The following is a 14,776-nucleotide window of genomic DNA, read 5'->3' as shown; positions in this document are numbered from 1 at the left end:
ACTTTGATGAGTTTCTTAGTTCCATAAATTTGCAATTGCATATTTAAGCAAACTGCCCAAATAGTTCAATTCACATGTTTTGAACTTCAGACATTTAAATTAGCCGCGCTCTGGAAGACTACCCCCAATGCCTACCTTCACCACAGAGGTGTATTCCAGTCGATTTCCGTTAGGCGACCGAACGCCGCGGTACGGTCACACTGCAGGCCGCATCTGCATCTGGCATCTGGCGGTGTTTTTTTGATTTTTTACTCAGTGCTCTCTATCCCTCCGGCCAAGCGCCATAACTCCACAAAACTCGATCCGGAATTATATTGTGAGTTTGTGTGAATGTCTAGGCTTGATCGAGTCGACAATATCGGCAGTAGCGAACGACTCAAGTTCTAGCCAACACAAAGACCACATTCTGCAAGGAATCCGCTAGCGAGGATCTTGCTGAAACCAAGTGGAAGTGGAGGAGACGAGGACTCCAGGCGCCGCGCACAAGAACACAAACAACAAACGACGAGTGCGCTCACACGCAAACACGCATTCAAAATGGCGCCCACAAAAGCAACAACGCGCGCGGCCATCACAAGCGGGCATCATCAGCTGCAGCAGGCAGTGAATCCCATCCTGGGAGCCCTGGGAGCTGCCACTAGGAAGGGACTGACTCGGAGGGCGGCTGCCACGGGAAACATCGATCCGAATGTGGAGAATATGCAGACGCGCGCCAAACGCAAGGCCGACCACAGTCCAATTAAAAATGACAAAATCAAGCGCTCGGCGCTGGGTAACCTGACCAACAATGTTAAGATCATGACACTGCATCCGGCACAGGATGAGGAGCAGTCGGGCGTGGGCAAAAAGCCAACGGCCCAGCAGCTGCAGGCCCTGATGGATGCTAAGAAACAGGAGAATCTCAGCGTAAATGTCTTTGGCGCCAGTAAGATGACTACGCGCGCCTCCAGTAAAGTGGAGGATTCGGTGGAGAACTGCCACAAAGTGCTCGATAAGCTGGAAGAGGCGTTGGCCAGGCCCAAACCGCGCCCCAAGGCAGTGCCTGCCGCAAAAAAGACCGTTTTGGGGGAGGTTCAGCTACCGGCCATGCCAAATCCTATGCAGATTCCCGTTTTACTGCCGCCCACGCACAATCTGGCTGCTCCCCAGGTTGCCGCCGTCAAGCCAGTTCGTCGGATCTCCAATGACTTCAACAAGACTGAGGACAGCCTGTACATGTCCGCGCTGGAGGATGTCTCCAGTTGCGACTCCATGCGGCTGTCTGGAAACTTTGAGGCGGCGCGACGTCGCTCCGCCAAGTTGCAGCAAAAGACTGAGCAGCAGCCACAGCCGCTGTTGCTGACACTCCCAGAGACTGCTCCAAGCCAGGTGGTGCCCATTCCGCCAGTGCCCGAGGAAGTAGAGGACTTCGACCGCAAGAACTGGGACGATCCCTTCCAGGTGTCCCACTACGCCATGGATATATTCAACTACCTCAAAGTGCGCGAAGCGGAATTCCCCATTGCCGACTATATGCCCAGGCAGATCCATCTGACCACCTGGATGCGCACCCTGTTGGTCGACTGGATGGTGGAGGTGCAGGAAACGTTCGAGCTGAACCACGAGACTCTGTACCTAGCGGTTAAGATCGTCGATCTGTATCTCTGCCGCGAGGTGATCAACAAAGAGAAGCTGCAACTTCTGGGCGCCGCTGCCTTCTTTATTGCCTGCAAGTACGATGAGCGACAGCCGCCGCTTATAGAGGATTTTTTGTATATCTGCGATGGTGCTTATAATCACGACGAGCTGGTGCGAATGGAGCGGGAGACGCTGCGCGTTATCAAGTACGATCTGGGCATCCCGCTCTCGTACCGTTTCCTGCGCCGCTATGCCCGATGCGCCAAGGTGCCTATGCCCACGCTGACCCTGGCTCGATACATCCTGGAATTGTCGCTCATGGATTACGCCAATATTTCGTTCAGTGACTCGCAGATGGCTTCGGCCGCACTGTTCATGGCACTGCGTATGCACGGCGGTCCGGGGCAGCTGGACAAGCAGACGTGGACATCGACGCTTATCTACTACACCGGCTATCAATTGGCGGACTTTGCTGAAATTGTGACCGCGCTCAATGCAGGACTGCATCGCAAGCCACGGGCCACCATCAAGACGATACGGAACAAGTACTCGCACAAAATATTCCACGAGGTGGCCAAGGTGCCGCTGCTGACGAACCAGGAGCTCTTCCAGGGCAACCTTGACCTGAACGAAAGCAATCTGTCGTAGGACAGCCTCAAAGTTTAGCCAAATTCAACATGATACGATACGCTTCACTTAGGCTCTAAGACGCTTCTATTCCCAATATTAGCCCCATCCCGACGAAACAGCGGATCCCCGCCTTAATCTAAAAACCCCTGATTTTACCCCTTACCTAGTGTTCCCGTCAAGTCCTCGCAATTTATTATATTTTAATTATTATTGTGACCTTCGCATTATTGACATGTTTTTTGCATAAATATTATGTTAAGAGTGCTTTTGTTTCTTTTTGCCATGTATTATTGTTTAATTTTCCCACATACCGCATACGTAGCCGAACACAATCAATCTAAACTCGAAAGGCGACATTATCTTTAGCACCCCCACCCAAAAAATCCCAAAACGATTCATGTTTTAATATGTACGTTAGTCTTAAGAGATGCCAGCATTAAATAAACCTAACTCGTAAGCCACCAAAGCAGACACGGATCCCCACTAACTTATTCTACACAGATACACAAACGCAAGGATACGAAGCGACTATGAAAGGCACGTGTGTCCCGTACAACCTGGAAATGCGCTGCGATCAACCCTCGTCCCGTGCACGCCATGTACGCCATGTGCATCTGTTCCTGTCGTCGTTATTAATGCTGTTATTTGTTAAGTCGTTCATGGACTCCCCTCCTTGCGCTCACATTCCCGCCCCTCGAAGGACGCTCACCATCAACTTCCCAGTTCCTGATCATACCGCCCCGCCCCGCCCTGCCTCAGTTCACCTCGTTTATCCATGGATGGTTGATAACGTTGCATTGTTGAAGTAACTAGTTATGTATGTACTCAGTGTTATGTATGTATCGTTTTGCGAGAGAATACCAATAAACATTTTTACGTCCGTTCAAAAATACTTCAATCTTTTTACCATCATTACATTCGGAAAACGGTGGGCGAAGTGAAAAAATTCTTACTTTTAATAGGGTAAGTGCAATAAATTCGTATTTTTATTTTTCTTTCTAGAAAACTCTTTTAAAAACCTGATGGAAGTTTCAAAATCGGGTGAGTATTAACTCAGATATAACTAGTTGAATGCAATTGTAGTATCATTAGTGTTTATGTTTACTTTAAATAAGTATTTTAAATTAGCTGTCTTTATCCAGCATGTTGGAAATGATCCTAGTTCCTAGGGGATTAAATAATTTAGGGCATTATTTTCAATTTCCTAGAATCTGGAATGTATGTATTTGTTGCAGTTCAATCTTTAATTGTTAGAAACAGAGCATAAACTCCTAGATGTCAAAGGTTAAGGGAAAACGTTTAGCACATCTAGACTTCTTTGCCGTGAGTATACCCATTACCCCACCCATTCTAATTCCTTTGTTTCGAATCCTCTCAGCTGAATCTGTGCTCCTTTCTCCGCGCTCATCATAGAACAGCTGATGGCTGATGACCTAAGGACATCAAACCCTGGCTGGAATCGGTTCGATTTGCTACAGGTAAAAACCACCGATACCGTCCGTCCAAATCATTCATAATCCATGAGTGTAAGTGTCTGTCTGTATACTCGTAGTCTGTATACCCCGGGCATGATTCTCTCGAGTTTCCTGCGGTTCCTTGCTTTTGGCGCGCTCGTCCGTCATTTTAGCGCCAAAAATTTGTTAAGGATTTGCGCGGCAGGCTGCGCATGCGCCGCAAGACATCAAGACGTCGTCCCTTGGTTGGGTTCCTTTCCTTTCCTTCGGCCCTCTCTTTTCCGCTGCACAGCGAAACCCAGCCGATTTATGTCGCTGCAGTTGGGTCCAGCGAAGGGCACCAGGAGTACCAATACCAGTAACAGCGTCTCTCTCTGACGCTGATTTTCTACCACCACCTTTGGCTCGCCCAGAGTCCTGCCTTTGTGCGTTCCCTTTTTTTCGGCTGCCTGCCAGCCAGGTAGCTCCTGTCGTCTTCGATTGTGTCCACGCCGGATAAAAGAAGCGGCATTGCCATAAGAATAAGGAAAAGAATAAGGATGGGATGTGAATGTCTTGGGTTAGCTGTCTGTATGGGAGCAGAATGCCGAGTGCATGTGCTTTATTTTTTCCGGTTCAAGGTGCAACTGGTAACTGGCCAGCATTGCTAATTATCTTGGTTGGGTGTGCAGAAATCAAGTTTATTTCGCAGGGACACACAGGATGATAGGCAAAGACAGCTGCCTCTGGCCAAGGAGGCAGCAGCGAAGTTATGACTACGACTCGGATTACTTCACGCCCCACCAACACCATTACCACTACCACCACCACCGAGGTCCACCCATGATGTCGGCCAGCTTCAGTAGGCCGGCGAGTTGAAGGCACCGTTGTATCCGCCCCCATATCCACTGCCATAGCCAAAGGCATTGTGATTGTTCAGCACTCCAAATGGTCCCTTGTGGACGCCATCCTCCTTGTACTCGGTGTTCATCGAGAAATGATGGTCCCAATGGCTCGGATCAGCGGGATTGTGAGCCGGATAGCGATGATAGTTCATGCCGCTGGTGGCAGGAGCCTGACCAGCTGCTCCGGGCACTCCTGCCACTCCAGGTGCTCCCGGAACTCCAGCTACTCCAGGAACTCCTGGTTGAGCCACAGCTCCGGGTAGCACTCCATAGGCGGGGAACTGGGCTGGTTGAGGGTACGCTGGGTACTGTGGCAAGTATACTCCGGGGTAGGGATAGCCAGGATAGGCACCAGTTCCCGGGAAGTAACCAGGTGCTCCTGCACCCACTGGCTGCTGGGGAGGAACTCCCACCGGATACTGAGCAGGAACTGCTCCAGCAACAGGATAGCCAGGAGGAGAAACAGCACCTAAAAAGGGGACATTTCATTAATATCATAATTTCATATATATTTCAAAATGTGGATTTGCTATTCACCAATCTTTTAAATTTTGTATAACTTTTTTGGGAGTTAAGACTTGATATTAGTTTTCTGATTTCACTAAGATAAATGAACCACCTATTAGAAGGACCTACCTGCACTTTGGTAACCACCGGATGATGAGGATCCTCCTGAAGAGCCTCCTGCAGCTGGGTACGGAACTGGAGCCTGTTGTCCAGGAAAACCCGGAGGCGGATAAGCGGGAATCTGGTGACCTCCTGTAATTGTGAGTGCCGGATTTGGTGACTGGTTGCCAGGAAAAACAACGGAGTTCGTACTGGCCACTCGTACGCCAGAGCCACCCTGCTCATGGCCATGGGCATCGTCGATGGATCCAGTTGCGCCCGCATAACCCGATCCCAGCTGACCAAGGCCAGGATAAAGTTGCGAATTGAGATTGGCCCGCTGGCGATGGCGACTGCTGGTAATGCCTCCCGTCAGAGTGGAGGCCAGGTTAAACTCCGTCTTCTGATCCTCCTGACTTTCGTCCCTGCTGAATTGCGAGGCCTGACCGCTGGCTATCTGGATGAGGGCCAGAGCGGCGAATGCGATGACCCTCCTGCTTAACATGGCGTCTTTGGGTACACTAAAGCCCAGAAGCTCACGGCGCGTGTATTTCATGGTGAGATCTGATGACACGAGAGCTTAGCTGAGTGTCTATTTTTGGGGTTATCATCAGGGGCTCAATGCCCAGATATGTAGTTTAAGTCTCATTGAGTGTTCTTTCTAGTAAATTGAATGAGAGAGTCTACACTGAAAGCAAAAGTTGAAAATATAACACAACAATGTGCATATGCATAGATACTAGCCATAAATTTGAACAAATAAATGAATTTTTTAAAGAAATACCCATATACAAATTTATAAATATAAATGTTATATATAAATTTCTTGCAATGTATAAATTTGCGGCCTAAAGCCAAGTAATAGATAAGTTGAGACGCATTTTTGGTTTAGGGATTTCCCAAGCAATTCATAACTCATCTTTGCATAGATGATGATCATGAGTTATGATCCTCCCTTTATATAGAGAACGAAAGCTTTCCCAGTCAACCTTGTTTACCAGTCAATAGATTAGTATTATAAGTACATATGTACATATAGCATTTGTTCCATTACCCAAGGTTCTTCCACTCGATTCCATTCATCTTTCTTATCGCCATGTGCTGCTGCTGGCTATAAAAGCCGCATGGACATTGGGACTATCAGCAAAATTGCTCTACATATCCCAAGATGCAGTTGTTGGCTGCGATTCTAGTGCTAATCCTGGCCAGCTTGGCCCACGGTAGACCCACTTTCGATAAGATTGCGGAGCTTCTGTTCGGCGACCCAAATCATTATCCGCCAGCAAGGCCAGTTGATCCACAGCTACATCCTGGACCAGGTCCACTCATCCAGGAGGGCTACGAGCAGGGCTACGACTATCACTATGGTGGAGGCTACGGCTACGGTGGTAGCCACCAGCAGACGCATCCAGGTGGCTATGCCTATTACCCACCACGACCGGTTCCGGCAGCAAATGACTACTATCCACCACCTTGGTCAGTGCGTCCTTCGCCTGGATACTACTCTCAGCCGTCTCATCCTGCCAGTGTCCATTATCCGCACAAGAATCAGGATCTTTACGGAGGTGGAGGTGGTTACAAGCAGCGGGGTTACTAACGTTCATCCGTCAGATACCCCAGTCTCATCCAATCATGTGCTGTCTCATTTGTTTATGTGTAATTTATTAAAATTTCGTTTATTTCCAACGAGCTTTTAGAACCTGTTTTGAACTTATGACAAAGACGATCTCGGGTGGAGCAATTGAACAATGGTCTACGAATATATATACAACAAGTGTGAATCGGGGAACTCCCTCTTAGAAGATTCATCTTCGTCTCACATCAATGGGAATTGAGGGAACCTCCGGGTTTGGCACATGGATATATTTGCTAGAGCTGGGGAATATAATAGCACGATTTTCGGAGAGTTCGTCCAATGGTTTTGGCAATGGCTCCGGCACGATCCAAGTGGGAAAAGTGGGCGTGGGTGGATCCGGATTATGGGGCGGCACCAACGGCGGTCGATTGGTTCCTATTATGAGCGTATCCTTCGTTGGCTGAGCGGTTGGACGTGGCTGGATCGTGGGAAAGGTGGGCTCTGGCTTAGGTGTTGTCGTTGGAAAGATGGGTCCTGGTATTGGCGTTTGTGGAGTGGTGCTAGACTCATTATCTGGATTCCAATTCGTGTTTGGATCATTGGGATCCGGCTGATCGGGGAGGCGTGGATAGTTATCCCATTCCTGTTCCATCCCTCCATTCCAGCCTGGCCTTGGTGGCGGAGGTCCTCCGCCATTCCATCCTGGCCTTGGTGGCGGTGGCCCTCCTCCATTCCAGCCTGGCATCGGTGGTGGTGGCCCGCCGCCGTTCCATCCTGGTCTTGGCGGCGGTGGTCCGCCGCCGTTAAAACCTGGTCTTGGTGGAGGTCCTCTTCCACCGCCTCCGTTCCATCCTGGACCATTCCATCCTGGTCCTTGCCCTCCACCTCCATTCCAGCCTGGTGCAAATCCTGTTTGAACCCAGTCAAATCCGGGTTGATTCTGATTTCCACCGGCTCCCCACTGCCAGCCGGGTGGCCAGCCAGGAGGCGTCGGTTGCTGACGGTTGGGTGGTGCAAATCCTGGTCTGTGCATTCCTCCTCGATTCGGACCCATCCCCGGCCTTCCTTGCTGCAGTCTCTCGAACTGCGGCTGCTGGTTGAAGCGGTTGTTGTTGTGCATGGCATTGATCAGTCCATTGATAACTCCGAAACCGGGCAGCTGGGCCACCACAGTGACGCCACCGGCGGAGGCAACAGCTCCGCCGGCGGAGGACGAGGAGACTGCAAATTGCGCGAGACACGTGCGTATCCAGATGGATGCCAAAAGCCAGACGAGCCAGGCCTGGCCAGCACACCAAGCTGGCGAAGATCGCGTCATGTTCGGGTGTTCGAGCAGTGATCACCACAAAAGGCGGACTCTAACTGAGGGGGAACTTTTACGCTCCGCCTATGCGATAATCGTTGATGCTTGATTAAACATTGAAAACCTGTCCGGCGATCAGTGAGAGCATGATGAAAATCAGTGTCCGCAACCAGAGAGATCTTAACCGCTCTCCAAAATAGGTCTCAGAGAGATGATCATAATAATAATCAGACGAAAAGTAAACAAACACCTGAAGCTTGAAAACAAAAATTGAGATACATATATAGTATGTAGTATACAGATTGAAGTATAAAAGAATAAGAGATACAGGCGATGAAAGAGATACTTCAAGTGATGAAAAATCCATAATAGAGGAATAAATGGAAGGGACTTACTAGTAGTATCCGTCCAGTCTTTACAGATCTCTGTATGTTAGTGTTATATTTTAATTAATTCAAATTCTTATTTGAAGTACACTCATACGATCTCAGCAGTGTGTATTTATATGGAAGTTTATATAATGGTTGGGGTATGAGATGTCCGTTGTATACTGACCATCTACCATCTGCGATAGCTCAGTCTTCCAGCGGATGAAGCGTGCTCCGCATGCTGATCGTGCCAATCCGCGTGCTATAATAAATCCAGCATAATGCATTAAGTCGCTTGCCCATTGGCCACGCTAATCTTCCAGAGATTCCGACTGTGTTTATGGGAATAAGAAGTCGTAAAAAAAAAGAATTGAAATGAGCTAGACCACAATGTGTCACCATCACAATGTGCCCAACTCCAATCCACAAGGGTATAAATAGAGGGAACTGCGTAGATGAACTGTCAGAACTGGAAGTGATTCGAAATCGAAGCAAGATGAGATCCCGCGATTCCCGATTGACTATCCTAACATTGCTGATTGCGTGCTGCCTGGATTCGAGTGGCGCTCTGTTCTTCAAGTCCTGGAAGACGGGAAAAGGATATACTGGATATAGTGGAGTACAAGACTATGGAGGCTACGGTCAGGGAAACTACGGCTATGGAAGCTATGCTGGAGGATATGGTTACAACTATCCCGCATATAATTCCTACTCTTACCCAGCTTACTCAGGCCACTCCTCTTACTCATACTCCAAAGGAGGACGCAAGCCTTCTGGAAACCGCAAAGGACGCACTTACTCGGACATTCGAAGAGTTATAAATCCCGATCCATACATCGGTCCTGGAGGCAGTCGCTTCCTGCCCCGTACTCCATATTCCGCCCTTTGGGGTTAACGATTCGACCGTCTGAACTCGCATTGTTGTCAGCAGTATTAGCCATTAAAATAAAATCAGCGAAAGTTACATCTAACCACAAGCTGTTAATTATTTTAAGCACTTTAAGCCCGCTACATGTGCGTACGTGTATATTAATCTACGATCAACTGATTTATGATCATCAGCCCGCATTTGCGGAGTAGTCGCGTCCAGTGGATCGCCGGAACGTGATGGTAATTGTAATGAAATGGAGGCGCGACATCGTTTCATGTGGGGATTGGGACAGTGGGGTAGTGGGTAAGGTCCCTGACTGGGATCTCACACCAAGGGATTTCTTTGGGGTAATACCTAACCATATCTGTTATGCACGACAGAATATTCTGATTCTGTATTCTCATGGCTGACAAATATTTTAATAAGCGACTAATAATTGTAGTTGATCGAACGAATCATTGACTAAATATCCCCTAAATAATGAGTTTCGCATAACTGGAAAATTGGCAAATGAATAGCTCAATTATTTTTATAGTTTTCTTATTACATCAACCTTTGTAAAGCCGTAAGTATTGCCGGAAGAAGCTTAATGCCAAAATCATTTAATAACCTGCTAAAACCTCAACAGACATAGTTGCCAGAAATTCTTCGATCCGTTAATGACCCAAGTCATCATCCGACTGGACTTATCATGGCTCACAACTGTGGTATATATAGTCTTTTAACGATCCCATCGAGGTACTTGCGCACGAGTAAGCAAGTGATTCACGCCGAGATGCAGCTGGTCAGCTAGGACTTCCCCCCGGAGCACCGACGACCGGCATTGAGGAAGTGAAACCAGAAACCAGATCGCAGTACAGGAAGGAAGACTTCGGTGCCCAAGTCAGTGGCAACTAATCGCGCCGAACATGGCAATTGTTTATGCAAGAATGTGCTAATACGCCGCCTCAGATGGCGCACCTACGTCATTACTCCAATACCCCGACAGAGTCGCTAATTACAATTTAAATACGTACGAGCGAGCACTTATGCTGAGAGGCTGGGTCGAGTTGCCTACATATGGCTAGATCATTCACAGTGCAATTAGAGTCAAGATCAGGTGTTGGATGTTCATATGTATATGCCAACTCACTGCCGATCGGATGAAATAACGGGCTGCGGTGTGAATGACTTGGCGCTGGGCACCGTGTCAGTAAATATTGAGAAAACAAAGTGATCATAAAAATCCATTTCACACAAAGAGACGAGATCTACGTGAGCGGCAAAGCAATTCTCTTGGGGGCTTCAGTCGTTTGCGAAAACCTGATTGATAAGCCAAGCGTCTGAGAACGCCAAGAACCGATCAGCCGACGATATCCATATAAATAGGCTGGTCACCGGCATCAGTGCAGTTCAGTACTGGAAGCGGAGCACTCACATATCAATTCTTGCAAGCCATGTCCGTCCAAGGAGCCATCCATTGCCTTATGGTCGCCCTGCTCCTTCTTCTGATCGTCGTGTCTGGCTCCCCGGCCCGTGGATACCATCAAACACCGAAGCGTGACGGTCGCAGCTACACGGATATCGCCCGAGTGGTCAATCCCAACCAGTACGCCTTTCCCGGATCCCGCATTTATCCTGGCCAGCCCTTCTGGCCAATGGGATAGGACTGGACTAGCATGGTTAACTTCATATAAACATACATTAAAGACTTGACTCAGCTTTAGCTAGACAATGAACTGCTACATCTTGTACAGGAAAATATTTAATAGGATTAAGCTTAAGATTAGTAACATGAACAGTGTGTCAAAGACTATTCCAATGGAATACTATGGCAATTAAAAATGTCATAAAGTACAACCTTTCTGCTTTAACTTCTAAAGTTCCCCCTAAACTAATCATAATTAACCGCATTAATGAAGGAAACGCATTAGCTAGTCACGCCTATTTCGTGATACTTTTATTCATCAATGAACACTTGTAAGCTATACAAACTCTTAGTTACCAGTCAGAGTTCAACAAACAGTAGCTCGGAAAGGATTGGAGTAAATAAAGACCTCAGAAATATGGTCAAGCTGGCATCAACATCCAATGCCATTTGGTGGATTAAGAATCCCAAGGCAGCCGGGGAACATAATTCCAAAGGTAAACGCAAGGAGTCCTTGGGCTCAGCCTTCTGCTTGGATATGGCGGATCTGGTTAGAAACATATCCCTACAGGGTTACAATAAGCTTTTGTCACCGGACTTGACCTTGGGACAAAGGTACAAAAGTTTTCCCAAATATTACTCATACGCAACGTAAGCCGGCATAGTCATATTTTAATAGATTGATTTGGTTGCTGGTACACATGGCCACCACCGTCTCCCTGATTGTGGTGCTCTCGCTAACATGGGAGCAGTTCGTGGCCCAATCCTTTGTGACCAATCTGAAGGATCCTCTTTTTCCAGTGGAGAATGTGCCATTCCCGGCTGTTTCCATCTGCCCCAACAATCGCATCTCTCGCCAGGCAGTTATCCAATATGCTGAAGAATTGTGAGGCTAAAATTATTGAAATAAATATTTGTGTACTTAAATTTTTGTTGTTATATTTATTGTTAGGAGGTTAAACAGTCCTGTAATTCGCCCAGTGGAATACTTTCTAGAGCGCCTAAGGTTCTTCCGCGAGTTCTATACACACGTTGGCGTAGTGGTGGACACCGATGACTTCATTACCTTCCAGACCTTCCTCGACGTCTTCGGCACCTGGAACAATGAGACCTTTTTCGACACTCGCCGCATAATGAAAATGGTAAGAATAGCACGGATCGAGAATATATTGAATCTTGTTTCTATTTTTCACAGTTGACCCCGCGATGCCAAGGATTCGTGCTGAAGTGCACCGTAGCCAATGTGGAAGTGCCCTGCTTCAGCAAGGATGCCTTTCAGGATAGCCTTACCATGTACGGACCCTGCTGCACCTTCAACATGGAGAACAAGTTAATGGTAGCTCTTATTATTATTTCTTTTTTAACCAAATCTTCAACAGACTAAAGAAACGGCACTTCAAGAATCGTCTAGCCAGCTCGGAACTGGGTCTGAAAGTAGTCTTGAACGACAGTCACGTGGACTACTTTGCCCCCATTCTGAACACCAATGGATACATTGTCATGATTCACAATGCTGAAAACTATGCCTCGGTTTATTCCTCCAATGTGCTCGAGATGTTTCCTGGCCAAGGAGAGGATAGCTACATTGCGGTCTGCGCGCGAGTGGTGGACACTGATGATAGCCTAAAATCATTTTCGCCGTTCAGTGTATGCTGTTCTATTTTTCAAATTCAAGACCACCTATAATATCAATCTTATAGCGCCGCTGTTATTTTGAGTACGAGGCACAGAATCCGATCCATGAGCAGCTAATGAACACGTACAGCCTTAGCTACACCTTCCCGAATTGCATAACCAGGTGCCGGATCCGGAGTATCATTGCCTTGTGCCGGTGTCTCCCCTTCCAAATGCCCCTTCAACTGGTGGAAAATCTCGATGGCGTTGTCTACTGCACCTTGGGACACGTTTCCTGTCTCAATCAGTACATATGTAAGCCAATCAGCGGCTTACGCGCACACGTTCTTCCATTTCAATATTTTCGTTTCCAGTTAAGTGGCGCAATATACTGACGGAACGGCACATTGTTAATGGCTTGGAGCGGGAAATCGAGGAGGCTCTTTATTGCCCACAATGTCTGCCCTCCTGCCGGGATGTCCAGTACGAGGTTTCAATGAGTGCCCTGCCAATCGATAACTACCTGGCCACGCTGAAGCTGGACGAGAACAACGAGACGGAGTTCGGTACAGACATCTCCGTTCTCAGGGTTTACTTCGGAGACCCCCATGCCCAATACTATATCCGACTGCTGAATAACACCTGGTTCGAAGTATTCAGTGGGTTTGGATCTACACTCTTCCTATGGCCAGTTGTATCGAATTTTTCCAATTTACAGGTACCATAGGTAACATCATGTCCATTTTCGTCGGCTTCTCCATGGTGGCCATATTCGAGATACTCTTTTTTGTCACCAAGTACATCTACAAAGGCTGCAATCGCATGGTGGAGCAGAACATTATGGATCGGAAGGCCAAGGAGCTGGAAACGAAGAAGTTGTACATATGTCCTTGAAGAACGTTTGGCAACCTTACTCTGCATCTCAGCACCTGAAAAATATATGTCAACAAATCTCGTTTTATTTAGTCCGTAGTCTAGTATTGTAAGTCTGTAAGTCTTTTACATGTTTCTTGTGGCAAGAAGTTTTGCCCCAATTAACTCGGGGACAAGAAGTCATTTTGGATTCAATTATGATAAACAGGGAAGGGATTGGAATGTAAAGTGCGGTGAAAGACAATCGCCCATTGCACTGTGGTCATGCAATGTAAGCCATTCTATCTGATAATGATATCCTAATGCAATAATAAACTTAGCTTATCCGTAGGCCATTACATGTAATGTACCCAAACTGAAGTTCCTGAATTACCATAAGAGCCTGTGCGATCCTTTATCCGTGATCAACAATGGGCTAACAGTTCTCATGCGGATACCCAAGACCGTCGACGGCAGTCGGCCATCCCTTTGCATCAGTACTGAAGGCCAACAGGTCTTCGAGGCCGACCAGTTGCACTTTCACTGGGGCTCCGCACTGAGCAAGGGATCGGAGCACTGCTTGGATGGCAACTATTACGATGGGGAGGTGCACATCGTTCACAAGAATGCCAGTTACAAAAGCAACAAGGAGGCCGGTCTGCAGCCGAATGGCTTTGCGGTTTTGGCCCTGTTCATAAGGAACCTTGAGGTAGGAAGTGCCTCTACGCTTTACCTATACTCTAGCCATCTTATTTCCATTGAAGGATCCGAACATCGAGACGCCAGCTATGAACATGATCTGTAAACAGGTATCCAGCATAACTAAGTTGGATGATTCGTGTCCTCTGGAGGACAGCATGGCTTTGCAGGACCTTTTTGCTAGCATAGACAGCCAAAAATACTTCACCTACCAAGGTGAGATGTTTCTTTTGGCTTTTGGATATCCATTCATACATATATGTTTTAGGTTCGCTTACTACTCCTCCCTGTGCCGAGGCAGTCATCTGGTTTGTTTTCCCGACTCCTCTCGATGTTCCCAAGGAGCTGGTAAGTAATCTAAACAGAAGTAGTTCCTTTTTGTGATATAAATCAACAGTGGAAGCACTTTTGGCAACTGAGGGACTCTCGTGACCAGCGCGTCCTTAACACCTACAGGGAACTGCAAGATGGCCATGACCGACCAGTTTATAGAAGTAAAGCAAAATAAGTGTTTTAGCCAAGTGAATATCATGTAATATGTATTGTCCAAGTCACATAGTGTATTAAAATTATTTTAAGTGCATTTGTTGTTTTATGCAAAAGCTTAGTCCAAGTGCTTGAATGGAAGCTTTTTGCCGGCCGCCAGCTGATGGCGCATCCACCCTTTCCCATTCC

The 14,776-nt window shown here is 47.4% G+C and overlaps 8 protein-coding genes across 13 annotated transcripts; 6 read left to right on the top strand and 2 right to left on the bottom strand.

The window, feature by feature from the left end:
• The first annotated feature begins 249 nt into the window (after positions 1–249).
• CycB3 (Cyclin B3) lies at positions 250–3,132 on the top strand. Of its 2 annotated transcripts, none has more exons than NM_001276005.1 (1): positions 250–3,132. In NM_001276005.1, the coding sequence occupies exon 1, from the start codon at positions 538–540 to the stop codon at positions 2,263–2,265; it is 1,728 nt and encodes a 575-aa protein (NP_001262934.1). In that variant the 5' UTR covers positions 250–537; the 3' UTR covers positions 2,266–3,132. The 2 variants fall into 2 exon arrangements, with proteins under 2 accessions (NP_001262934.1, NP_651303.2); NM_143046.3 differs by having other exon boundaries at positions 250–2,710.
• A 282-nt stretch (positions 3,133–3,414) lies between these two features.
• On the bottom strand, positions 3,415–5,716 carry Elal (Elastin-like). Of its 3 annotated transcripts, NM_170176.2 has the most exons (3): positions 5,405–5,716; positions 5,222–5,344; positions 4,363–5,054 (listed from the first exon to the last, which is right to left on the bottom strand). In NM_170176.2, the coding sequence occupies exons 1-3, from the start codon at positions 5,694–5,696 to the stop codon at positions 4,540–4,542; spliced, it is 930 nt and encodes a 309-aa protein (NP_733055.1). In that variant the 5' UTR covers positions 5,697–5,716; the 3' UTR covers positions 4,363–4,539. The 3 variants fall into 3 exon arrangements, with proteins under 3 accessions (NP_001262933.1, NP_733055.1, NP_524491.1); NM_001276004.1 differs by having other exon boundaries at positions 3,415–5,054; positions 5,222–5,716; NM_079767.2 differs by having other exon boundaries at positions 5,222–5,716.
• A 617-nt stretch (positions 5,717–6,333) lies between these two features.
• Positions 6,334–6,875, top strand: Srg1 (Sting-regulated gene 1). Its single transcript, NM_143045.3, has one exon. It carries the CDS (start codon positions 6,360–6,362, stop codon positions 6,786–6,788), a length of 429 nt encoding a protein of 142 aa, NP_651302.1. The 5' UTR covers positions 6,334–6,359; the 3' UTR covers positions 6,789–6,875.
• On the bottom strand, positions 6,850–8,135 carry CG7016 (uncharacterized protein). Its single transcript, NM_143044.3, has one exon. It carries the CDS (start codon positions 8,083–8,085, stop codon positions 6,997–6,999), a length of 1,089 nt encoding a protein of 362 aa, NP_651301.1. The 5' UTR covers positions 8,086–8,135; the 3' UTR covers positions 6,850–6,996.
• Positions 8,136–8,900: 765 nt separating this feature from the next.
• Positions 8,901–9,407, top strand: CG13640 (uncharacterized protein). The gene has a single exon (NM_143043.3). It carries the CDS (start codon positions 8,935–8,937, stop codon positions 9,331–9,333), a length of 399 nt encoding a protein of 132 aa, NP_651300.1. The 5' UTR covers positions 8,901–8,934; the 3' UTR covers positions 9,334–9,407.
• Positions 9,408–10,699: 1,292 nt separating this feature from the next.
• Positions 10,700–11,166, top strand: CG13639 (uncharacterized protein). Its single transcript, NM_001260370.1, has one exon. It carries the CDS (start codon positions 10,746–10,748, stop codon positions 10,953–10,955), a length of 210 nt encoding a protein of 69 aa, NP_001247299.1. The 5' UTR covers positions 10,700–10,745; the 3' UTR covers positions 10,956–11,166.
• A 98-nt stretch (positions 11,167–11,264) lies between these two features.
• Positions 11,265–13,481, top strand: ppk22 (pickpocket 22). 2 transcript variants are annotated; one of them, NM_170175.4, is made up of 8 exons: positions 11,265–11,551; positions 11,616–11,822; positions 11,889–12,078; positions 12,132–12,265; positions 12,316–12,583; positions 12,637–12,865; positions 12,925–13,209; positions 13,269–13,481. In NM_170175.4, exons 1-8 carry the CDS (start codon positions 11,355–11,357, stop codon positions 13,442–13,444), a joined length of 1,686 nt encoding a protein of 561 aa, NP_733051.2. In that variant the 5' UTR covers positions 11,265–11,354; the 3' UTR covers positions 13,445–13,481. The 2 variants fall into 2 exon arrangements, with proteins under 2 accessions (NP_733051.2, NP_001247298.1); NM_001260369.2 differs by lacking the exons at positions 11,889–12,078; positions 12,132–12,265; positions 12,316–12,583; ... (1 more) ...; positions 12,925–13,209; positions 13,269–13,481 and having other exon boundaries at positions 11,616–11,860.
• Positions 13,482–13,506: 25 nt separating this feature from the next.
• On the top strand, positions 13,507–14,683 carry CAH4 (Carbonic anhydrase 4). 2 transcript variants are annotated; one of them, NM_143041.3, is made up of 5 exons: positions 13,507–13,694; positions 13,755–14,111; positions 14,167–14,317; positions 14,370–14,449; positions 14,499–14,683. In NM_143041.3, exons 1-5 carry the CDS (start codon positions 13,554–13,556, stop codon positions 14,607–14,609), a joined length of 840 nt encoding a protein of 279 aa, NP_651298.1. In that variant the 5' UTR covers positions 13,507–13,553; the 3' UTR covers positions 14,610–14,683. The 2 variants fall into 2 exon arrangements, with proteins under 2 accessions (NP_651298.1, NP_001247297.1); NM_001260368.1 differs by having other exon boundaries at positions 13,744–14,111.
• Positions 14,684–14,776: the final 93 nt, after the last annotated feature.

This window comes from Drosophila melanogaster, chromosome 3R (genome assembly GCF_000001215.4).
Source record: "Drosophila melanogaster chromosome 3R".
In the NCBI taxonomy this organism is placed as follows: Eukaryota; Metazoa; Arthropoda; class Insecta; order Diptera; family Drosophilidae; genus Drosophila; species Drosophila melanogaster.
Note: the sequence above shows the minus strand (reverse complement) of the source record. Positions and strands in the feature narration are given on the sequence as shown.